Below are 27,174 nucleotides of genomic sequence, written 5' to 3' on the forward strand. Positions count from 1 at the left end.
TTGCACCCTTAACGCTACACAACTTTAGAGCTCGTAACCACAGATCCTCCTTAAGTTGTTAGCTGTAACAAGCATGTACACCTTACAACAACAGTAAGTTGTTTGTGTCGCCTGTTGCTGTTACATGTGGTAGGATTGAGTCCCACCTGCTGGTTTAGCTACAGTGTTGATAAAAGATGCACAGGCAATTCAGGTTCTCAACATCATGTATGCTCGAAACCACTTGGCAGGGACATCAGTGGTAAAACAATTTGGACATGTTTAGAACGTAAAATCGGTGAATTTTTTTTTTTTACAAGGAAGAAACAGAAGCTAGCAAAACTTGTGAATGCTTTGAAAGTTAAAACCTTGTGCTTAGACAAGTGTGAGAGTTTTGTGTTAATTAAAACCTGCAGTTGTTGCTTGTAAAGGACCACGTGATTTTTAAGGTAGTGTGAATACTTTTGTTTTCTTTGAAATAATATTAACTTTAATGAAAACAAATTTTTTTTATAAAGGTTCACCTGTAAAGGATAGTTCTCAGAACTGTGAAAAGTCTTTTTTAAACATGAAATAAAAATATATTGTAATTTGAATTCAATACAGAATATTCACTATTTTTTTTTAGTAAACTCATCAAACACTGATAGGCTAATATTTTTTATTAAAAGCTTCAATGCAAATAAAATGGTTATTGATGATGAAGCCACGTGAAATAATTTTTTTTAACGATGTAACTTTATAATGCAAAACTTAAAATTTAAAATTATACCATATACGAGGTTAGCCATTTTTGTAGCTAATTTTGAAGTCTATTAAGTTGTGAGTTTTTATGTATGTATTTAATATAGCCTTTTATTTTTTATCACACAATAAAAATTGCTTCATATTAAAATGTTTTACACATCAGAAACCCCTATTTTTGAGGTTGATATGCATACATATATTGAAGGTCTCTCATTGGAGTTTGATTTACATTCAGATTTATTATTCATTAGAGTCTATCATCATTGGCGTAGCTGTGTTCATAAAGTTGGGGGGGACAAATAATGATTTTGATGTCATGTAAACCCATTCCCCTCTTAATATGACGGGGGGTCCGGGGGTCCTCCACCGGAAAATTTTGATTTTGAAAGTGCAAAATAGCGCTTTTTAAGCAGTTTTTGTATCTAACCATTGGATACATCGATGTTAAGATTATTATTGTTTCCTTAAGATAAAATTTGAGAGTGAAGAAATTACAAATAAAGTTGGGCAGAATAATATTATAAAATAAAAATATCACGTTCTAGAAAGTTGGGGGGGACAGTCCCCTCCACCCAAAAAGTTCAGGGGGACACGTCCCCCTGTCCCCCCCGGTTCCTACGCCTCTGTCTATCATACATTTAAGTTTGTTTTACATTAGAGTTCATCTTACATTAGAATTTATCTAACATTCGAGTTCATCTAACATTTGATTAAGTCTTACATTTGAGTAAGTCTTAAATTGGAGATCCCTTTACATTTGAAATCATCTTTCACTCACGATCGTCTTAAACTCGAGATTGTCTTACAGTCGAGAGTGTTTTTCACTCATGATTGTCCTTTACTCAAGATCATCTTTCACTCAAATCATCTTACACTTGAGATTGGCTTACATTCATGTTCATCTTACAGTCAAAATTGTATTCGCTGTATCCCTACATCAGATTATTTGATATTTTAGGGCATCTTGTGTTCAAGGTTATCATGAACAACTGAATGTATAAGATACTGACAATAAAAAAATATAATTAAAATTTCAAACATTAATTTTTTCATTAGAATAGAAAAAAATGACTAATTTAGTACAGTTATTTAATATAAACCACATAAATCTTTCTTAGGCACCCACATATTCTTTCAACTTGGAGTTTTTTGTTTAATTGGCATTCATAGTCAAAATAAGATTTTCCAAATGTTCCAATATTGATAGCATTACCAAAAATAAGAATGGAATTAGTGATTTTATGTTATAAAAATCATATTATTTTAAAGATTTTTAATCTTAATTTTCTTTTATCTCTTAATTGTAAGTGTATGTGTATCTGTGAATTTTTTAGTGAAAAATTTATATTTCATACCAGCAATATATCAAAATAACTTGATGTTTTTTTTTATTTGTATGTAAAATTTTCATTAAAAATTGTGTTCCCCCTGAAGTAATTTAAACTTATGTTCTTTTTTTTTGTTCTAGGGGTACTACAAAGACACAGTCGAGTTTTTTTTCGAAGGTCGAAACGAATGTAAAAATTTTTGGAAAAAGTGTGTTGAGAATCATGGATTCTTCCGATGTTCAGCGGTTAAACACGTTCCAAGACAAAAAACACGTGTTCTCAGTAGAGGTTCTTCATTTAGGTTAGTAAATTACATTTCTCTAGCATGATATTAAAACTAACATATATTTTATTTCATTTTCTTTTTTTTTGCCATAGTTTCATACAAAATATCTACTTTTTTTCTATGTATAATTATCTCAGCTTACGGTAATGGCATTTTATAGGAGTAATTTCGTGAATGGAACATAAGTCTGTTGGAAAGGAAATGTGTATTTACAGTGTTGTTATCTGTAAAAGTCTCAGAAATCTCAAAATGATGGTGGACCCATGTGATTCATCAGTGATATTGCTTTCGTGAACATTGCAGGATTTACACCATGCCTAGGTATTAAAAAATAAAACTTTATAATAGTATAATTAACCTTTAATACTTTTTTGTTATAATTAACAGTCATAAAATTAAACAATGACAATGTTACAACCCTTTGTTAACAGTGAAATTTAGAGATAATGTTGTGTTCATTATACTTTGGAGACACAAGAAATTGTTAACCTACTGACGTCGACCGGGGCTACGCCCTCCCTAAGCCCGATGTGCCTCACGCCGTCGCCACCCCTCTCCCCCTCTCCTCCCACCACCACCCTCTATTTCAAACCTCCCACCCCGTGTGAGGCGCCAACAAGAGGCGGGAGTAAAGTCTGTGCCACGACCCCTTTTATTTTATTATTCAATTTTTATGTTTACCTAACTGTCTTTTCTTTAAATAATATTCCCTAAGTGTTTATGTTTTAAGTGCTAGTTGTAAGGACGGCGCAGCGCCCCATGCGGCAGGCAATGGAACTACCCGCAACTAGTGTGAACCATAATCATAATTAAAATAATCAATAGGAATACTCAACTTAAATAATTAGAGAAGTATAACCTTTAAAATGCAGCGATGATAATTTCAGTCTAGGGGGAAATGTCACAGGTTCAGCATTGAGGCATTTAAATGCATTGTGTTTGGTATTCCTGTTGTTCGGTTAGCCCTGAGAAATAAATAGTACCAACCTGTTAAACAGAATTATAGTTAGGTTTTAAAAAGGGGAAAAAAAAATTACAGTTGTTCCTTAAAATTAATACTTTTTGTATATTTATCACGCTCAGAGTTATTTTAAAGAATTCTACGTTAAATTTAAATTCAGAGTTCCATATTATAAGTTTATTTGCAACATGAGAACACATGAATTTGCTGTTACCGAAGTGAGATGTTTACACATCACTGGTTAGTACCTACTAAAACTTGCTCACATTTTTAAAAATTTTATTTCTATAAGCATCTAAAATATTTTCCTTAACTAATTTTTTTGCATGTTAACTTAAAAGGCACCAGTTTATGGTTCTTCTGTTTAGTGTACTTTTTTTTACAAAATAAAATATGTCAAGTAAGTAGTAATGAAAATATACATTGTTTTTTTTTTTATTGTACAACTAGCTGCTTGCTCAGAACTGTCAACAAAAAAGGGAAAAGGGGGAGAGTGAGCTTAAGTGTATGTTGTTATATTTGTTTTTTTGATAGTAATTTAAGGTTTTATTAACATTTAAATAATTTCATTAATTTTGTGTGATATTCTTTGGAATGAAAAGTTTAAGTATGAATACTATTTTGCTGTGCTGCTACATTTATAAATGTTTTGAAACTTTTTACTATCTGAATACATGTATACTGGGTGACCTTCATGATTCTCTTGAGCTTTGGGAACAGGAAAAAGTCTGGCGGGCTCACCTCAGGGCTGTAAGGTGGCTGCAGCAAGGTTGCAACCCCTATCCGGGCCAGGTAGGTGCTCACAACGAAGGTGGTGTGGGCTGGAGCATTGTTGTGGTGGAGCTTCCAGCAATCTGCCATCTCCAGTCGTTTCCATTTGACGACTCTGTGCAGGCATGCAAGGACTTCTTTGTAGAAAACGGCAATAACGGTTTGTCCCGGAAGTACAAATTCTTTGTGGACCATCCTACGCTTGTCTAAAAAGACATTGAATATTGTCTTTACCTTAGACTTCGACATTCTCGCTTTCTTGGAGCGTGGGGAATTCGAGGTGCGCTACTCTGAACATTGGCACTTGGTTTCGGGGTCGTACTGGAACGCCCATGATTCATCGCCTGTTATTATGTTGTCTAGAAAGTCCGGTTCACTTTCTAACTGCTCCAACATCTCATGGGAAATGTCAACTCATCATTGTTTTTGTTTTGGCACCAATATCGCACAAACCTTCCGCATGTACGAATTTTCAGAAATAATTTTGTGAAATGTTTTTTTGGAACATGTTTAGGTCTTCAGCGATTAATCTTACACTTAAACGACGATCCGAGTCCAGCAGATTATTTACCTTGGCCACACATTTTCGTCCAAACCACTCGTTGAAGGGCGTCCAGATCGCTCCATGTCTTCAACTGTCTTCCGTCCATTCTTGAACTCACTGAACCACCGGAAAACCTGGGCCCTTGACAGAGCGTCGTCTTTGTAAGCCCCCTTAACCAAGGCAAGCAAGCATCTCGAAAGCGGTTTTGCTCAGGTGAAAGCAAAATTTAATCTCTTAGTGCTGCTCCAGCAAACACTCCATTTTGGACGTATTCTGCCGTGACAAAAACTCAAATACAGCTTGTGCGCCACACGTGATCCTCTCTGCATCAGAGCTCAGACGCGACTGCTACCAGGTCCGTTGCTTAGTTTAGACCCCCCCACCACAAATCCCCCCGCCGGGGACCGCCCTCCGGGCGACTGGAGCTCCCTGGAGCGGTCAATTTCATTACTTTACGGACAAACCCTGTATGAACCACAAAATGTATCTTCTTGTTGCAGGTATAGTGGCAGGACGCAAAAGCAAATAGTTGAGTTTGTTCGAGAAAACTACGTGAAGCGGCAAACATTCCAGAGGTAAGTGTGTTTTGTTGACGGTGTTTAGGGCATGTACGTACTAGCTGCCTGAAATTTCCTTGTATGCTGGAACCCATGCCTGTTCATACATACAATTAGTAGTATAGTTGTGATGTTCTCTGTGCAAGGTTTTACTGTTTTCCTGAAAGCATATACTTAATACATACAATGAGTGAGTTGTGTTTGAATTCAGTTTTAATACTTGTTTTTATATGTATGTATGAAATGATTGACCAAGTAGTAGATTAAAAATAATCTTGGATGTAATTTTTTACATTTCAAATAATCTTTTGGTTTTTATTAGTCAAATTAATGGACTCCGATTGCTGGGGAGTCACTTTGAAAACATTGTTGGGGAATTGGCAAATGGCCTTTCTTCCGGTGGTTGTACTACACTTTTCTCATCCTCTTCCTCCATTCCAGTGTTTTCTCAGAAAGCAGCAGAGTAGTCCACAGAAGATTGCAGGGTGGTTTACAAAAGGAGCTGTTGGAGTTTTTTTTTTTTAGTTGAGAGCCAAGAAAGAAGAGAATAAATTTAAAAAAAGGCTTGCTTTGTTACAATATAGCATAGTTCTCACGAACTATCTGCACTAAACTTACCTGTTTGCTGTCTCCTCCATCTTACACTTATAGGTATTAACAAGTGATGGGTCAAATCCCAATTTTTCTCTGTCCGAATCTTGAATTTAAATTCCAAATAGCACTTCGAATGTACAACTCAAATCCAAATATAGGTCTCAAGGGTCTAAAATAAAATAATGTACAAGAAATAAAAAAATATTAACTATTGTGTTGAAACATTTAACCCTTTAAAAGTTTTATTCATGAACTAAGTTTCCAGAATCAACAAATATTGTAATTTTATTTATATAATTACATGTTAAAATGACGATATCTTGGGGAATGGTTTTAGGATAAGTATGAAGAAAAAAATTTTACCTAGTGAACTGCAGAGGTTATCAGTTTTAATTTTTTAATTTATTCAATTTCCTGTAATATTTTTCTTCAAATCTTTTTTCCTAGAACATTGAATCCTTCAAATACTTAGGATTTAATGGTATTTGAAGAATTGAGGAGTTTTTGGCCCATCCCTTGTATTAACAATTGTTAAAAACTTTTTTACATGTTTATTCATCTTGTGAGTTAAATCGTGAAGGCCGAATCAAAGAATCGTTTTGTTTTAGTGTACATACATGGTATTTGATGCAGAAAACCAGGCATGGCACAAGTCTTTACTACAAAGTAATCACAAGAAAGGCCAAACTAGATGCATAGTTCGATGCGAGAGTCTGCATTTTTACTGCATGCCTTCCAAATTTGAGTGGTATGTGTCTGAGTCATGGTAAAAAAAAATTAGTTTTTCAACACAGTCGTACAATTTTCACATAAGTTTTCAATTTTCGTGGTTGATGAATATGGTGAGATTATTGTGAATTATTAACATTAGTCAGCGAACTAAGGAGAACAGTAATATGTTTTTAATTTCAGAAAAATGCTTTAAAATATAACGAGTTTTTCTGCTTCGTAAACCTCCCAACATTGTGAATTTGTCACTTCAAATTCGTAAGACGAGCGTTAGCCATGGTAATGTCCAAAATCTTATTTGCTTCTTTTTCTTAAATTCCGTTTTGGTAACCAACATCAAATGTAGGTTTTTTTTATTTTTTTGTTACTTGTAATTTATAATTTAATTTTTGTCATAAGTACTTTTACTTTTACAAACACTGAAATCAGCTGAAATAAGAATACCACGCAGTAGACCACATTTACATTACTATTTATAAATTTTAATTAGGGATGTGCGAATCCTTGATTTTCAGTTCGGTTCGAATCCGATTCTAATCCCTGGCAATATTTGAGATATGAATCCGATTACTATTATTAAGCACATAATAATTAAAAATAACTGATTAATTTAAAAATAATGTATGTTCTCTTTTTTCTAACTGTAACTACTGGCAATTATTTATTACACTGAGATTGAAATGTTTATAATTATGTAAACTTAATTAATAATAAACACTTTAAAATATGAAAACCAAAACATATTCGATTCTCCAACTCAATCGTAATAAACTGCACGCCACAGGAAAATCTCAGTTTTATAAATGTTTCAGCAAACGAAACCATTTTTCTCCAATAAATAGCCAAGACTTTTTTTCTTGTAAGTATGTACCTAATTATTTTTAGTTTATAGTTTGCTATACGGCGAAATTCGTAATTATAGTTTAAGTTCTCAAAATCTCGAAATTATTTTAATGTCACGGTGTTAATTATTTAATTTACATATCTTTCTTTGATACATCATATAATAATTACTTACGTAATAGTAGCCTAATTTTATTTTTCAGGGCTAGTATTTTTGAGCCGTATTAAATTAATTTATAACTTTTGTGAATATTCGTAATACTGTTCGAATCCATGTACCTACGATTCCGGGTTCGGGTAATTGTGGATTCGAACCGTACCCGAAAATATCGAGTACTCGCACATCCCTAATTTTAATTAAGGAGTGTTTCTGTCAGATCCCTGAACCTTCAAAAATCATAGAATCTCTAGTATATGAAAAATTTGAGGTCATACGAAAATAGTTCATATATGTACATGTAACCATGTGCATGTGACCATGGGGTCCTCTTGCCTTGGTTACTTATTTCAATTATGCTGAAATAAATGAAAGTAGTTCATACCCTATGCATGTGAAAGATTTGAAACTCGTTTGTGGCATTTAAATAACAATGAAATTTTAGACACAACCTTTTATTTGTTACAAGACCTGATTGACAAAGCTGTGAAATACAATCAACTATTGCCACAAGTATCATGAAACACAATTAATTATTGAAATAATTACGGTTCACACGCCATGTAATAACTCTTGACACCTAGTAGGCTACACATGTTTCTTAAACTGACGTATCTACAAACAAGTTTAACATTGAAATTGTCGTCACAAGATTTATCACGAAGTTCAACAAAAAGAGTTACCACCAGTTTTGCATAGCTGAACACAAGTTCAATGTCAAGACTAATGTATGCTCGGTCTTGTACATCGGACATCGGACATCGGACATAATTTGCTACGATCCCAGACCTCGCTAAATCTTACAAATTAAATTTTACATCGACTACCTGTTGACGAGCGTGTCCAAGCAATGACTAACATCAAATCTTCTAATCACTTGTCTTAAAACTTAAACATACAAGATTGCGAATGCTAAACCCAACATTACCAACATTGTGACACAAAGGACTAGTATACTGACTATACTATCGTCAAGCACGCCAATACTCTACAGTGAACAGCGGACTGTCAGGAACAAAGCGTAGTAACAACATAAACTAAAAGGCTTCTGAATCATTATAAGCAAGCAGTTACAATTCAAACACTAAAGAATTAAGGTGAATAGAGCTTATCCCACTCATCAAGGTAATAAAAAAACCTATCCTGCTCTTGATCACAACGAAAATAATCAACATCACTTTAAGCTTAGCTTTCTAATTCCTGTCGCTTCAAGAGCTCGACAACAAAGAAGCAATATGTCATACTGCCCTTGAAATCGCACGCATGCGCGCAGGGGAAGGAACCAAGTCAGGAGGGGAAGGGAAGGAGAAGTAACGCTGAACGGGAGAGGAAGAGCACAGTTCAGAAACAAAACACAGTCGTCCCGCAGCGGACACTTCAAAAATAACGAAGCCTCTCCTAGCTTCCGGCTCATAAAAATGTGGATAAAATCTATTGAAGTCAAAGAATATGACTTTGAGAACTCTGTAGTTTACTAGGTCTATTTATGTTTTGCTTCCTACCTAAGATATTTTACTTTTATTAGGTTAATATTTTCTTTTATTTCTTGTACATTTAATTTTTAACTTTTGAGACCTAGATTTGTATTCGAGCGGTAGATACAAGGTAATCTCCGTAGTTCGAATTCAAGATTCTGGTTTGAGAAAATTGAGATTTCACTATCACTAATTTTAATACCTACTTATGCACACTTAAATTAAACTATCATTTGTAGAGAATGATATATATTTGATTCATGAGGATAGTGAAAGCTTGAAAACACAATGCAGTTGGTGCTTTGAGCATAGTTTAGTTCCATATGTTCATCAGATATATTAATTTTTTTAGTTTACTTTGTTTCTTTCATTGATATTCAGTGCTGTGTGTTATACAATTTAAGTAATCCATTTGAAACTGAAGTTTGGTGGGATATGTTTAAAGTTATGTGTATATGTGTCTAGTTTCGTGTGCATCATTTTGTGTTAGTGTTGTCACCAACGTGTTATCAAAATGTACTGTACTGTACTGTAGCTAAGCAAAGAATGGAAATGTGCAAGCATGTTGCTATCTCAGATACTGGAATATTTTTGTAATGTTTGAATAACAAAAAATAATTAATACACTATTGCATGTGGAGCATGATTGCTTTAATTATACTTGGTTATTCTGCAAGCACCTCTACAAGTACAGTGTGTCGGATGCCTTCCCTCTAAGTTTTATTTTTGTTGACATTCAGTTTTCAAAGTTTACAAATTTAGCGAACCCTATATTGAAATCATACAACACACAATATTTTTTCATAATGGTCTGTAGATTGAAGCATTTTTGTGTTTTGTTGGTACATTGCTGATATATATTTTTTTAATTGAATGATGAATATATTTTAGAAGATAATTTTTATTTTGTAGTGGGACCAGGAGGAGGATGCGAATTGGAAATCAGTTTTAATGTAACTTGTAAGTGTACAAATTGGTAGTTTGAATGACTCTAAAACTAACAAATTTACAACATAATTAGCCATAAAGAGGAAGAGAGGCATTTGTTTTGACAGATAGTTGGAAGGTGTTTCTTTTCATGTGCGAGATGTCTTTTTGTGTACAGTTTGGCAGTTCTGAAAAAATTTTTGGGTCTAGCCCAAGAAGAGGTGAAGTTGGTTTCTAATTCTGCCTCCCTTTCTCCTGTAAATGTCAGAGAACATAATTTTTAAATCTGCTTAACTCTTTAATGTGTTAGAACAAAATCTGGATCTTAACCTTTATTCACAGGCTTGTAATTTTTCACCTCAGTAGCTGACAGACAAGGCATTTCTTATTTATTTTATTTTTTAAAAATTATCTTTAGAATAAAGGAATTTAGCATAGTGTTAAGTTAATTTTTATAATGTGTTTATGTTGATACACTGGTGTATTATTGGTTGGAGAATTAATTTCATGTCCTAAGAATTTAAATACTTTCCCCATTGATTGATTTTTTTTTTTTAACTTTTGTGATCTCACTCTGATTCACTTTTGGTGCAGGAGAATTATAAAATTGTATCGTTCCAATATGCTGTACATGTAATTTATAAAATACGTAGTGTATAAATTATTTAAGTAGCTATCAAAATATTTTAAAAAAATTATAATTGCTAGTTAAATATTTAGTAATTTCAAACCACATAGTGTTAAAAAATAAATAAAATGCACATAAATATATGTTTTGAATGTTAAAATAAAATGTTAGTAAAAACATCTTTAAAGTGAAAGTAATGTTATATGGTTATGAAAGCAGAAGCATCTAAATTGTATGAATAGACAGTTTTTAAATTTATAAACTACATTTTGTCACACACATATTTATTTTCAATCATTATTTAATATGCACTGAATAAATATCATCTCATCATTTGTAATCAGCTTTGCTCCTCTCTTCCGCTTTATACTTTTGTACTTTATCAAGCAAATGTATGCATTTTATTCAATATGAGGCGAGTGAAAAACTAAATTTAAAAAATTGGTCGGCTTAATGATTGTGACGTTTCTGATTCACTTCCTCTTCTCTTGTCTCCAGGTCTCAGTCGTTCCGCCATTCGAGCTCGGTTCACTCGAGTGTAGCGAATGTTGGCACCAGTGTGTCAGCTCATCCTTTGTTACCACTGGGGGAGAATGCTGTCGGTAGGTCTTACTTATATCATTTCAGACATCATACAGTTAGTGTGGAATGTTTTTATGTTTCTATTTCTTATTAGTACACATTAGCTCCCATTTTATGTAAATTGATCCTAGTTTAAAATATTTTAGTAATATTTAATCTCTTTATTTTTTAAAATAAACATAGGTTGTAGGTACTAGAGAGTAATTCATTTGTAAGTTGTTTCATAGAGTATTTGTTTATTTAATAGTTTATCGATTGATACAATACTATACAGCTTAAAAAGTTTTTTTTTCTCACACTTTTTCCATTTAGGTTTTATGTTCAAATATGTAATCATCAAAAGAACCTACTAATCTTATGTTCACTGAGCATGTTTTCTAGCAATGTAATTTGTTGTTTATTTGTTGATTATTGTTGGTACACAATACTTTCAACATTAGCATGTTTGAATAGAAATGTGACCTGTCAAACTTACTTGCAAGTTTTTGTATAGTATTGATTGTTGTTTTGACGACCCACAATTAAATATTCTTGGAAATGTCATGTTGTGTAACTGAAACGTACTCGCATAACTAAGCAAAGCATGATCATTTTTCAGCCGGCACTCCAGCATCTCTCTCATGCGGCTCGATGAACCTGGGCTCTTTGAACAGAGATCACCATCACCGCCACTCCAACCGTCACCCACAGAGCCCGAGTATGACAGCGACTTCGTCTCCGACTCACACGGCCGACATTCACGACTTCGACACCAAGGACTATGTCGTTGTTCCCACCCTGACGCCTTCGCCTCCACTTACCACATCCCTGTCTCCCGGAACGTCCGTCACGTCCAGCCCACAGCATTTCTACCCTCGGAGTGCCATTACCGGGTCCGCTCATGCGATCACAGACGACGAAGAGCAAGAGTACCACACCAACAACAGTCTGCAGAGCCCGTATCATCACCGGAACACAGGTCAGAGAACATGCAAACGTCTCATTACTACTTCACCAACCCAAACTATAACTACTACACATCCTGTAACTACGACCCCTCCTCTCTGTAACATTAACGAGCACACTAACTCTGTTAGCAATACTCTAAAATATCCCAAACCTAATCACGGTAGACTGGACTGGCAAAGGAGTGCGAGTTGTAAAAATCTACGCAGCGAGAAAAGATTTGAGTACAGTGGTGAAACTAACGGTGTCGATGTTTCCACTCCATACAATGATTCCATGAGAGGGTATTACGAAAGCATTTACAAACAGGAACGAACTCTAGATGCTCCAGTGACTCGATACGACGACTCTCGTAGGGTGTGCTACAGTGCCACGGGCAGCAAAACCAACTCGGTGGACCGTGGTTCAGATGCTCCACCAGACACGAGGATCTATTCCAGTAGCTACCCGGGGACAACTTCCAGTCTCTCCACCGAGAGCGGCGGGGGTGAGGAGCCAGGGATGATGGAGGCGGGTAGTGACTTCATCTTGCTAGGTGTCACTGGTGACACGGGATCACAAGAGGATATTCTGTACTCCCACGAGGACCTCTCTCATGACTCGTACGAGTTGTTGGAGCGAGAGCAGGATGAGGACGCTGATGGGGACGATGAGCAGGAGATGGATGGCGATGTTGTCCGAGGGAGGGTTAAAGTTTATGCCGGCACGAGATCTTGTAGCCTCGATTCTGGTGGTGAAAACTTGCCCATGGACGGCACTGAGGAATCAAGGTTACAAGATGATCGTAGCCCAGAAACAGACGGGGTATTTGTAATGGATTCTGATGAAATGCAGCTAAAGAAACCTGCATCTTCGTCAGAGACCTATATTAAAGTTATTGATAGTAAAAGGCTTATCAATATTGAAGTTGCTGATAAAGGAATAGGCAGTATAGATTATAGGGAAGAGGGAAAAGGAGTAGATAATAGAAGGTTTGCTAATATTGAAATGGCAGATAAAGGCATAGGAAGTATAGATTACAGGGAAGATTATATGATTAGAGAAGAACTTACTGCCTCTTATGCAAATGAAAACAATTTAAATGTAAAGTATAGTTTGAAGCATGCTGATAATACAGATTCATGTATTGTAAAAAGCGATAGTGGACTCTTTGACGTAAATGGTCAGTTGTCGAGTGAAGATCGCAAACTAGAGGAAATGATAGATGAACTAGAAAGAGCACAAGCACACTTTTCAGAATATAATGTCAAGTGTGAACCTGGGACGGTTATTGGTTTCTCTGTTGATGACGATATTTCCAGGAGGTCTAGCGGTGATTTAAGTGCCCATTTCCCAGTGGAAAGGGCCAGGAGCGACCCGCATGCCAGGCGGGAGTCGGGCGAGAGCAAGCGCCGAACCCTGACCCACCAGAAGTCCATCGACTTGACTCCCGCCGATGGTGGAGAGGGGGGTGCAGGGGAGAAATCGGAGAGCGTTCTCGACCTCACTACTGTCGGCATGGGTCACGGTGATTTTAAAATACCTTACGTGCTGCACAAGCGTCACGCCATGAACGGCACTGCCGCTGGTGCTTCTCAGTTTCCATCTACCGATTCCGGCCAGGTTGGGAGTAATTATCCAATTGAAGTGCAGAATCTAGATCAAGATAAGGATTATTTATTTTCTCCTAATAGTTTTCACAGCAAGGGTGCTAATACACAATCAGATGTGAGTTTTGAAATTGTGAAGCTTGTATCAGACAGTTTAGAAACAGAAGTTGGTAAGAAGCAAATACAGTGTTTAGCTAGCCAGGTTGATGCATTGGCAGTGAAAACAGATAAATATGATAAGGTTGCAGGGACTGCAGAAGTGTCTGTCGAACAACAGAAATTGGAACAAACAGAAATCTCAGTTAAGGATGTTGCTGTGGAAGGTGGGCTATCTATAGAGAAGAAAACTGTCACGCAAGAAGAACTTTTGACAGAAGGCACTACTTCAAATGAAGAAAGGCACGTGGACAGGCAATTTCAGTTAGACATTAATTTAGATAATAAAATTATAGTGTCTGATGAAGATGCAAAAACAGCTGCCATCATTAATAGTAATGAAGCAAGGAGAATTTCATCTCAGATTTCTGATAATGATATGTCAGATGATGCTAGTGTTGGTACTCAAGAAAAAACTAAGGCTGTGATCGATAATGATGGTGTAAAGAAAGAAGTGCTTGTCAGTAACAGGGATGATAGAAATATGGAGGTAGGAAAAAAAAGCATTTGGAAAGCAGATTTACCCACACCTGCATTAATTTCTCTTAAGCACGATCGATCGCCAATTTTGTTCGCACGAGCACGGCTCGGGCTGTCAGAAGGTTCAGCTTTTGCTCCAGTCCATGCCTCGCCAACTACTTCGCGGAGAGCAAAGTCTCTAGATGCTCCAGTTGTGTCTGTGCATCACCTGCCTCCTGCTACAGCCTTTTCTAGCAAGGATGATACTGTTGATAACAACGGAGATGGAGCAACACCAGGCGTGGCCCGGCATGCACAGTTGACTCGACAAATCGCCGGCAGTTTTTCCTCCATGAAAGTGGGAGATGCTGATACTGCTGAGAAAGCAAGTAGGAGATGTTTACCATCAACAATAATTGATGAAGATTTAATTACCAGCAAACAGCTGCTGGTAACCAGTCAGACGCAGGGTGAACTTGAAATAATTTGTGATGGAACGCTTAATGTAAGCGAACACAAGTCAACGGAGAGCACAACTAGTCCAAAAATTCTTACACCAACCAAAGAAACCGGCATAATTTCTCCAAGTACAGATGTATCAACAGACACGGAAATGCAGCTACATAGTGATTCTGTTTCTTTAATTATGAAACAGTCATTGACTATAAGGTCTCCACTCAAAGAAGCGCCTAGACTTTTGTCACCTAAAATTGAAGTCAGGCATATTTCAAGTCCTGTAAGCCCTTCAAGATCACCCATCCAAGGTCTAGAGGAGAAGGTAAGTTCTTTACATAACTATTTTGAGCATAAGGTGAAAAAATTTATTGAGGAGGCAAGTTCAACTGAATCATCAACTAATATAGATGATGGACAAGAACCTCAACCTGTTGCTGAGACGTCAACCAAAAAAGATTTGGCACCAAATGATAGTTTTGAATACACAACTGAGAGAAGTGCTTTTCTTTTACGTGATACAGGGAGTTCTGGGGACTACCAAACATTTGATGATATAGATTTACCAGCCGAACTGAAAGATGAACCACAAAAGACTACAGCAACAATGGCGAAATTGGAAGTACCTGAAGATTTGTCGGGGAATGATTCAGCTAGTAATAAATCAATTGAAGAACTAGATGAAACTGCTGATAAGAATGAAAATGTTACACCCATTCAGGAAGTTGATGCTATGTTGGAACAAAGACTGTCTCCTGAAGGAAACAGAGACACATCAGATAAGCTTGATTTAACAGATGATGCAATAAACATGGATGCTAGCACTGAACGAAAAATTCCTGATGTTTTGAGTGATTATGATAATCTAAGTCCTCCACCTACGTTACAAGATGATGAATTCGCAGATGAAACACCTGTTGTGTCTTCGAAAGAGTTCTTTGAAATAGACCTAAAGAATGAAGATCGTTCTTCTGTGGTGGAAGAGCGGGAGAAAGACTTTGAAAATGAGAGTTCTGGTAATGGTCACCAAGTCGTTGATATAATCAGAAGGCAGCAAGAAGTGCCGGTCTTAACACAAGACGTCGATGGAAATTGGGTTCTAGAGCAAAGTGTGAAACCACCGGAAGAATCACGGTTGGATACAGAATCTGAAAAGAAGGGGGAAAGTTCTCCAGAAACACCTAGAGATGACAAAAGCTCAGTAGAAAGAACTAAATCAGAAGAGGAAGCTTCTACATCATCATCGTTAAACCTTCCACACAAAGTTGAACTATCATCAACATGGAGACCATTTCTGTTGGAGAGCAGCGGAAGCTCTAGCCTAGAAGAGGGTTTTTTCCCTCCTGATGACAGTGCCCACATGGCAGATGAGGAAGAAACTTCCAGCACTTCAAACAATAGGGATGACACGTTCCAGGATGACGTTATAGACTTCCCAACAGGGTTTGGATACCCTTGTATCGGAAGCAGCATTGGCATGTCTGGTGCAGACATGATTGTGGGTGGCTACGGAGGCACTTTTGCTCTGTCCCGAACTTTATCCAGAATCAGCGAGCGCAGCACGACTTCCGAGCAAGAAAGGTCCGATTTGGACGATGATTCCACAAAGCCATCGTCTCACTCGCCTTCTGTAGATGACGAATCAATTTTGTCAAGCGATCGCCAGCCCAGCCTTTCCTCTGACCCACCATCCGGGTCAGGGCAGCAAAAGGAAGCAAAACAAGACTCTCCACCATTGCAGCACACGGGAAATGAAGGAGAGTTGCTAAGCACTGCAAGGCCCATCAGTCTATTGGTCCCCGGAGTTTCTACCATGCCGCATGCTTCTGATGATGATTGGCCTTCACCACCCACATCATCTTCAGTGTTCGAAACACCAGTTGTCAGTCACGTTGAAACGTTTTATATGGAAATTCACCCAGAAGAGGCTTGCAAGGTGCTTGTGTTGGATTCCACAGACCCCACTGGTGGAGATGGCAGCTCAACAGACGAAAATCAAACCCTTCACGATGAAGATGAAGAGGATGAAGACGGCGAGTTCATGTCAGGTTTCGGAGATGATTGTTTGTCATCGTCTGCTGGAACACTAGACGGCACTGTAAAAGTAGCTGTTCGCACAAAACGTCCCTCTCACTACTGCACTGGAAGTTCGCTCAGTGAGGACACGTCAATGGGTCTCTCGATGTCGGAATGGTCCAGTAGCACCGGAACTGTTAGACAGCAGTGTCCAGTTCATTACTCGAGCGCGAAAAGTGACGACACTTCATTGGATGATTTAGGTGCTTCAGTTTCTGACCTGTCAACCAGTAGAGCGTCGTCTTCAAAATCTGCAGTGAGGTCAAGGAGCCCTTCCTACTATTCAGGGGCCAAGAGTGATACGTGTCTTGATGAAACAAGTCCAACCAGACTTGGAAAACCATTCATCCAAAAAAGCCAAGCATTTACAGTTGCTTCAAAAAGTCTCACGAATGTTGGCACAGCGTTGGAAGATATACCGGTTCCCATCATGTCTTCAGAGAGACCAGTTAAAGTCGTGAGGCAGAGAGTTACTCCTTATTATTCAACGGCTGGTGGCTCGAGAGAATTTTCCAAGTCGGGATTAATCGACACCGAATCCAGTGAAAGATCCAGCTCCACAGAACAAAATTCATCTGTTCATCTGTGCTCCGAAGACTACAGCTACTCTTCACAAAGCCATAGTTCTGAAAGAACCACCAGCGTGAGAATACCAGCGAGGACAAAGGGTTATTTGTATTATTCATCTGCCAAAAGTCCTCCAAGCGATGGAGGGTCCTCATCATCACTGGACGGTTCCAGCGCGCTGGAGAGAGCGCCACGAGTTCCTAAGAGAAAGAAATCTCAGTCCAAGCGGCGCCACAAGGTGACGGTGGAGTTGGAAGTGAGAGACGGCCACATAGTGGAAGTTCCTGCCGCGCCAACTCAGTCGGTTGTCGGCGACTTGCGCGGTGTTTCGCCAGGCAGCGATGCTCTGTTACCTTCTGCCCCTCTGGCTCCAGAAACAGACCTACACATGCCAAAGCAGTCGTCAGTGTGATTCATTTGCTGCAAAACCTGGGGAATGTGCCTAGTAATTTTGGTTTGTGTTGTTACATTGTTAAAAATTGAAACCTTACGTAATGTGAATGCATATAGTTTTAATTTCAAAATTTTTAGAGAATATAAAGTACTTTATGTAGGTGTGTACAGATCTTATTCATACTGAAAATATTGAACTGAGAGTGGAGGGTGTACATAACATAAGCGAAATAGCAGCTAACGTGGCTGTGTTTTGTAAATATACTTGTATGTTGAAGAATTGTGTTAGCGATTGAAATACTGAAGTCAAAAATTTTGGGAAGTTAAAAGTGCTGGGATATGATGAACAAATTTAGTTATTTCTGTGTGAACAGACAGTTTTATAACTTAAGATAATTACTCCCTAAACAAGTAGTATAAATTGCATTTTTGTGTAGATGCAACAATCCCATTCAACTAATTACTAAACTACTAATAAGTTTATTAGATTTCTTGTAATTGTAAGTATAACTACAGTTGTTAATTGTGTACTTTTTTATATTATTATTAATAGTAAATTATTGTTAGTTAAGTGTCAGAAATTTGTGTTTTATAATATTTAATTTAAAGTTATTAAATAAAGTTGGTGATAGTAGTTATTTTACTTGTAAAATAATTAAAATGTTCATAATGTCAAATAGTGTCCAGAGTTTTGTATAGTAATTAGGAACTTTTGACTTACTACTGTATGTGTAATCTTGGCAAATATGTATGAAATGCTATTTCAAAATTTTAATAATATTACTAAATTTCATTTTCATTTGTAAACTCTTCGGTTGTTAGTGATAATAAGACGTTGTATATCATATTTAAGACTGAAGATTGTCGTTTGTGTATTTCTATAGGAGTAACATTTTTGCCTTACAAACAAGATATATCGTTAATAGTAGGTATTTAATAGGTGCTTCATGGTTATCTGACACCAAATGCTCTCTCCCGAATAGTGGGTATTGAGATAAATATTACAATGCAAATTTGCTTTTTCTACATACTATAGTGCAGCATAATTGTTCATTATCCTTCACACACTTCAGAAGCCTTTATGATATTTAGTATTCCTTCATAAAAATTATTTTTGGTGTTTCTGTGGTTACTTGTTTATCATTATGTAGTTGGTGATTACTTTCTTTTCTATTAATACTATGTTTTGGATTATTTATTAATTTGGATATTTTTTACACTCATTTTGGTCAGAAATTTCAATAGTTTCATCATTCATCTAAGACAAGTTTGTTAAGTTCTTTAGTTTATAATGCAAAGGAACTAAATTTAAAAGTTTCCAATAAACATTTTTAATGAGCAGCTATGATTGAGTTGATGCTTGGCCTAAATAGAGCATCAAAATTGTTAATTATGGTTACAATTTATTCGTATTTTGATTTTTTTAATATATAGAATATAACAAAAATTAAAATATTATTATGTGTTTTTTTTAATAATTTTTTTCCCTTAAGTAGTATCTGACTTTTAATCATTAATTTAGATTTTCAATAGAGTTTTTTTGTAGTTTTTTCAAAATTTTTATCTTAGAAAGTCGTTATTCAAATATTTTTCAACTTAATTATAAGATTCAGAATTTTCAGACCAAAGATAGTTTTTATTTTGATTAGGAACGCTCAGCAATCAGAATTTTCTAAATTTCATTCAACTTTAGTGCCATTACAATTTAAATAAATATATTATTATCATAAACTAATTATTAATTAACTAACAGTTTTGTTACTAAATAAAGCCCAAATTCTTGTTGAAACTTGGTTGAAGATTCATGTTTATGGTTATGAAAATCCAGTTCTAATATCATAAAAAGGGACAAGATTTTATGGTTTTATTTCTAGGACAATTTTATTTTTTAAAAAGATATTTCCTTTGTAGGGATGACATGCATAGTTATTGGTATTAAAACCCACACAAAATATACACTTTAAGTTTAAAATATGAACACATTATGATTTTTTTTTTCAAATGTTTTTCTGATTTTTTATATTTTGGTGTCAAAATTTCAGATTTTTCTATGGTTCCTATGAATGTATTCATGAAATTGGTGCTTTGTTAAATCCTGGGTGTGTAAAATTGGGGTTCTAGTGTAACTTGATAATTTTACATTGTTTAGTACTTAATATCATGCTAATATAACAACATGAGGTATCAATTTGTCACAAGTACACTGAAATATAATAGTTTGCGACATAAAAATAAACTAGAATTCCCTTTCTACAAGAGAAATTCATCTCCCTTAGGAATACTCTGGTATGTACTTAAGGCTCGGTCCCACTCGCCAAGTTAATAAAATAATTTTCTTGCCATTACTTTTATTTAAGGACTATTCCTGTATAGTTATGGTTTCTCTCTTATATTTTATCCAAAATTTTGTCACGAGATGTTTACTTAGTGTTATCTGATAGCAGTAAAACTCACTCAGTGTCCGTAATTCTGATCGCACTTGTGTGAAATTTTGCACCTCACAAAACGTTAGGTAAATTTCTGGTGGTGAAATTTGGGATCAAGCAACAAAAGTAAGAGGCGTGTTTTTTAAAATAAGTATCGTTTTGAAATTAGGCCCTGCAGCGCTGCAGTCGGCATTCCACACATGCGGGTTGTGTATCTACATCTGCAGGCCAGCCACATACGCCATTACAGAAACATTAGACTGTTTTTACTTTTTTTGAGTGTATTTAAACTGCCTCTGCCGATTGAGAATCCCACTGACTGTGAAATATGCGCTGTGATTCGTTTTCTTAGTGCTAAAGACGTGACACTGGCTAAAATTCAAAGTCAGATCAGCGAAGTGTGTGGAGAAAACATTCAGGTAATGACAAAATCGTAAAACGTCTGTTCTCTTTCCTTTTTCATCAACTTTCTGCACCAAATCTTCAGAAATTACAGAAGGTTGCCCACTTCCTTCCTCATCATGAACATTTGTGCAGCCATCTGTAAAGTGCTAACCCATTTCCTTACCATTCCGTTTGTCATAATTTTTTCTTCATACACTTACTGATCTGATGATGAATTTCAGCCACTGTCACGTCTTTAGTACTAAGAAAACGAATCACAGTCGACGGGATTCTCAATCAGCGGAGGCAGTTGAAATAATCGCAAACAAACTTAAAAATGGTTGAATCTTTCTGGAATGTCTTCGGTGGCTGGCCTGCAGATGTAGATACACAACCTGCATGTGCGGAATGCAGACTGCAGTGTCGCAGTGGCCTAATTTCACAATGGTACTTACTTAAAAAACACGCCTCGTATTAGAGGTATCATGATAAATAGATATAAATAGATATAAATAGATAATAGGTAGTTATGGCAAGAAAATTTAATAATATTGGTGCATGCAACAGAGCCTTAAGTGGGTATTATCCTTTCCCATGTTAGCTGAGAATGAAGTGTGTGGTTGCGAGGATAGCCAGGCAAGTATCCTTGGCCTGTTGCGGCCAAGGTTAACGGAGGTGTGGGGCCACGGTGGTCAGTTGATCAGATCACTCGCCCATCACTAAGGCGATCCGGTTAAAATCCCTGGGGAGTTAAACCCAGATTGTTCAGAAGTGAGAAACGTTGTGGACATTGCCACAAGCCTTTCAGTTTTTCTCGGGGCACTTCTGTTTCCCCCAACTATTCATTCTTTCAGTCCTTCGCTATCAGCTCGTATCTACTCACTGTCTCTCTAACACCTTGATGTTGACGGAACGTTAAGCCCAGCACATTCATTCTTTGATGGAGGTGGCAGCTCCCTACGAACTGGCGTATGATGCATTGATTGTACAGTCGTACCGCGGAGTTCCTGTGCGAATGTTGGCTACCCGCTTGCCTGCCTTAACCCGCCTCTCCCTTTAATGAACTGGCCGAAGGATGAGTAAGAAGTGCAGAGCGAAAATCAAAAAAGGCTTTACATTCGTGTTCACTGAGGATACGGGTGGTTGATGTGCCAAACAGCTTGAGGTGGAAAGTGAATGGCCAAGTGCCGTTTTAGCCACAGGTATGCTGTTGCGCAACAACCGGTTCCAACGTGATGGGGCAGAAACTTAATCGTTGTGGTAGAACCTTATTGTGATGGATCATTTGGAACAGGAACCAATTATGGATAATGAAAATAGGGGTTAGTCAGAGAATTTGGGAAAAAATCAATGCGAGACATCGTTCTTTCAGAAAATGTATTTTATATTGTTGGGAACATGTTCAAAACATAAATAGCTTATAGGTTAAAAACACATTTGGATCCTGGCTGGCTATGATTGCTTACGCATCACACTCGTAAGGTGCCCCCAACACTTCAGAATGACTCAAATTTAATAGAGCACTGAGTTGATAATCAAGAGGCTCGGAGCACACTATAATTTTTGAGGCATGTTGTGGAGTGTAGCTTGTGAGCTGCATAATTTTGAGACTGAGGAACTAAGAAGGTCGTGTCATCCCGGCAAATACATGCCCTTTGTACAGTGCAGATACGAATGTGCACAATAATTATAGCAATACCTCTGCCTGTTATTCTTGCACAAAATAATTTTTTATGTTCTCAGATTATTATGTGTACATTTTGTTTATTTGTTCCTCTAAATCAGTCTTGGTTATCCAAAGATCCGAGTTAAAAAGGGCCGACTTTAGGTGAATCTATTGAAGTTACTAATTTTTTTTTTTGCATATTTATTATTGCATGATACAAACGTGATATTTGTTTTCACTCATAGATATAGTTGGTATTATTTTCAAGATACTTTCAGCAAACTAGTTATATAATTTAACTTTTAATTGTGTGGTTGAACATTAATTTAAGGTATTTAACATTGCAAGGTTTATCAAACTAAAATTATAGTAACTTGCTTACCTTACCAATAAGTTATGATTACATAATTGAATTTTTTAAAGTTTTACAGAAATATTTTTTCATAGTTTTATTTCCACTTCATTTATTCTGTGACTAACATTAAATATTTTTTTAGTTCATTTCTCTACTACTTGAATAATTTGCATATATACTTTGATAGTAAAGATAACACATTTTTTATGAAATTATGGTTTCTGAGTACATGAATTTTGAGTTGAGCATAATAATAGTGATTTAACTACCAACTAGTTTTAATGAATTTTTAGGGAAAAAATTATGTTACCATTGAGTTGATTTGACAGTATCTGATGTATTATGATAAAAAGCCTAAAATTTAATAAAACTAACCTCTGCATCTAATATGATAATTTTAAAACACTCCAAATTTAAAAAAAAAATAATATGCCATTTGATAAGCAATTAAATATTTACAAACTTGTACTTTGTTTTTACTTTGACAACTTTGCTTATTAAATCTAGCATAATTTTGTTAGGTAGATTTTGAAGAAAGCTACCTATTGTAGCTATTTTCATGGTGTGAATTCGGGAAAATGTTTACATAGTTTTTTATTTCATGGTCCATAAACCCAAAACTGTGGTCAACTTAATAACTGCCAACACAGTAACTGCAGTAATTTATGTTGCTAAAATCACTTCCAAACTTATACATAAAATAAGGTACTGAAAATCTCAGTTGAGTTCATTAATAGCCAAAAATGGACCAAAGGGTTAGAAATGAAAACAATATTTTTGAAAAAAACAGAAAAATTGCTGTAACTCTCTTAATATGACAAATATCATATCCACATGAAGTTAATATATCTCGTTAGAGTAATAACAAAAAATTTGGTCAAAATGAATTTTTTGTACGACTAGCCATAACTGCAAGAGGTGGAAAAAACAGGGGTTGAAGGACTAAAACATTTATAACTCTTTTAGTAGGTACACAATCAAATCCATTATTACTTATAAATTGTATAAATAATATCTAAAACTTTTGTTTGAATAAATTTTTGTTAAGACAAACTGCAAGGGTTTAAAGAAACTCAATTCCAAAAAAAAATTTCATAATTCCGTACCAAGTACATTTTTATTCATTGTAAAACTTCTGAATATTATCTACAACTTTCATTTGAAATAAACCATTACTGCAAGGGGTGGAAAATTATAGGGGTTGGAGGACAAAAAAAAAAGCATAACTCCCATTGTAGGCAAAGTGTCAAATAGATTCAAATTGTTTCTGAACATTTTAAATATTGTCTAAAACTTTGGTTTGAAACGATTTTTATACAACCAAATATTTCTGCAAATGATAGAAAAAAGCAAGGTTTTAATGACAAAAAATATCATAACTCACTAATTACAATTAGGGTAAACTATCAAATGTATAAAAATTTATTGAAATCTTCTAAATATTACAGAAGAAATAGGTACCTATACTTTGAAATCTACATACACCTGTAGGCTGTGGCGAAAGGGATTTGTTTTTACTACATTTTCTTACATTATCAACTTTCATTTGACAATCAAGCTGTTGCAATATCTTATGGTTGAACTTGTGAAAATCATGTAAAAACTTTTAAGCCTGTTTTCGTAACAATCAGTAATGTACTCATATGGTTCATTATAGACTTGAAATATGAAACTCATAATTTGTTTAGTTTCTTTATAGCTGCTCAGAAAAGCTTTATACAAGCACTAATGAAAATTGCATCAAATCTCCAAGTTTATAACCTGTAGTTGTCTAATTCTATTCACATTTTTCAGAAAAATAGTACAATATTAGTGGGACAAATATCAGGGTTTTTTTTCCTTTGTTACATAATTGTTTGAATATGTGTTTAGAGTTTAGTTGTGTCTTACTACAATTTTTCAATACAATTTCAAAGTTTTCAAGAAAATAAATAAGATACATTCCATCATCACACTTTGTTGGTGACTGAGAATAGGTACTTTTTTGCAGTTGTATGTGAATGTCTCTGACTTAACTTTTTTCTCATGCCTGATAATAAAAAAAGTGTGTTTGTGCTCAGAGTATTTTATTTTTAAAGTTAAGTCAAACATGAAACAACTATAATTTAGGTACCACATTTAAAATCTAGTTGTTTCTCTTTTAGCTGAGGCAAGTATATGTTAGGTTGTAGCAAATATGTTTTATTTTAATTCAAGTGTGTTAATCCATGCTGCTACACAAGTTGTAAAAAAGTATTTGAGGCTGTGTAAAATTTCATAGAGGCAGTAACTTTCTATAATGTAACATGTTATTGATTTTCATATAGTATTGGAAATCTACGTATGGGATGAACATATTATAGTTTTTTTTGTGCTATTTATAATGAAAAGTTTTTCTTTGAAAAGGTCTTGTTTGGTGTACTGTTCTTCAGTTATTGGCTCAAAGAAAGGCATCAGGAATTTTAAGACATCTCAATTTCTGTAGAGGAAATGAAGTTTCAAAACTACTATGAATGAAATTTTTTTATACTCTAGTTACTGTTAAGTTTTAAGAGTATTTAAATAATAAAATTTAAAAAAAAAAATCATAAATAATATAATTAAGAACCTACTTTTGTGTAGTAAGGGAAAAAAATATTTTGCACTATTTGTGTCCTTTGGTTATGATGATTGTTGGATTTATTTCCTGATTCAGTGTTTCTTTGACTAAGTATCAACTAGTATGTAGTATTCATTTACATAATTTTTAAGTTCTGCTGTTTTTAACCCCAGCTGTGCAGAAGAGTTCTTAGTCTCTGTAATGCAGCTTTAATTTTTAAACACTTATTTCTTTCTTTGGTTTTCTTAAATGTAATTAAACAACATACACATATGTATGACTTAAATCATGTATACCAATGATATGAATTTTAAGCCAAGAAATGTGATCTACAGGTAATTTTTTTCTCCAATGTCGAGAATTTTGTAAACTCCCGTAGAGTTGTACAGTACCTGAAAGGTTTAACAGATTCCATGTACAATAAATAATGGATGCTGGATAGTAAATAAAAATCATTATTCATTTCTGTAAAATACGATTAGGTTCATGAATATTCAATTGATAGTATGCATTTAAATAAAAATAATTTTGTAGTTTTTCATTGCTTACCTGTCAGTCGTAAGTTTACTACTTTTGCATTGCACAAATCCAAACAACTTAATCAATTAGAAAACATTTAACCAAGTTAGAAAGGCATGGTCCAAAATTTTGTATAACAGGGTTCGTAAAAGACATTCCATAAAATTTTGCGGAAAATTTTGAAGCAATCAATATAAAAACAATAACAATGTGCCATTATATTTTACAATTATTTAAAATATTTGTAACCATATGCAAAAATTTAGGCCTATCAAGTTAACGTGTATCTTAAGTCAGACCATGGCAGTACTATTCTAAATAATAAAATAAAACATTAATATTACATTATTATATGCAGAGCCTTGATTGCATACGTGGATGATTTAAAATTTGAAGCCATGTGTTTTTCTTCTTTTTTTAACTACCCAACTTTTTTTCATTTTAGAGAGAACAGACAAAATGCAGTCAAGAAACCAGAAAAAAAGCATTAGAATATAACATCCTTATTTGTGACAGTCTGTCTTTGCCTTTTATTTCATTTTGAAACTCCAGTGTTGGCCTATTTGTTTTCCACAATTTTGGATTTCCATGTAGTTGTAGGGGTCAACATCATCTACATATGTTCGCTGCTTATAGCTTACTGCTTAGTCAAACCGACATCTTTAGTTCTACATATATGTATTATAAAATCACATAGATTTAGTACAAAGGATTCTCTCTCTCTGCATTTTATAAGCAACCACAGCAGTTTTGCTCTCATAAACCTACAACATATCAACTTTATATATATATATATATATATATATATATATATATATATATATATATATATATATATATATATATATATAAAATTAGCTACACAGACCCTTTAAGTTAACAGAGTGCGGCCAAAATGTTTAAATTCTGTCTTCACTTTCATGGCATATTAAAGAATTTTTTAATGTGATTTTATGGGCACAGACATTAATTTGAATAACAATTTGTAATGTGCAATAGTTGTAAACTTCTTTTCTTGGACTGACAGGATTATGAATCAGCTGGTACCTTATAAGATATTGTTTCTGTTTAAGTAGTACTGAAATTCTGAAACGTGCGTACAATTTTTTCATAATATTGATGTATTTAATGTAAACTTCTGTGTTCATTAAATAAATTTTTTGTGCTGGATGTTTAAAAAATGAAGTAATAGCTATCAAGCGAAAGGTCATAAAAATTGTTTATGATATTTGTAATTAAATGTTTTTATTCATAGCATCCTCATAAAACTCACTTAAAACTGCTCTAATTCAAACATGTGTATTTAGTCTTCCTTTCTCTTTGGTGATTTGAATGATATAATTAAATTATTGTGTCCTAAAGATGAAGAGAAACCCTTTTTGGTTTTGTAACTAGTTTTTAGTAAATTATGTTTTATTGTACATTTATTACATTTGGTGCATGAATTACAACTAAGTATTTGATAAGTTTATAGTTTGCTATTAATTGAATGGAAATAAT

The 27,174-nt window shown here is 35.0% G+C and overlaps 1 protein-coding gene across 1 annotated transcript in view; it reads left to right on the plus strand.

Moving 5' to 3' along the window:
• LOC134531786 (FERM, ARHGEF and pleckstrin domain-containing protein 1) overlaps nucleotides 1-27,174 on the plus strand; it is a 348,816-nt gene that overhangs the window by 275,368 nt on the left and 46,274 nt on the right. Inside the window, exons 8-11 of the mRNA XM_063367704.1 lie at nucleotides 2,195-2,355; nucleotides 5,117-5,191; nucleotides 11,025-11,128; nucleotides 11,707-12,066. Coding sequence (XP_063223774.1) covers nucleotides 2,195-2,355; nucleotides 5,117-5,191; nucleotides 11,025-11,128; nucleotides 11,707-12,066 — 700 coding nt within the window. The remainder of the gene's footprint in view (nucleotides 1-2,194; nucleotides 2,356-5,116; nucleotides 5,192-11,024; nucleotides 11,129-11,706; nucleotides 12,067-27,174) is intronic.

The sequence above is a fragment of the Bacillus rossius genome, chromosome 5, assembly GCF_032445375.1.
Source record: "Bacillus rossius redtenbacheri isolate Brsri chromosome 5, Brsri_v3, whole genome shotgun sequence".
Lineage (NCBI taxonomy): Eukaryota > Metazoa > Arthropoda > Insecta > Phasmatodea > Bacillidae > Bacillus > Bacillus rossius.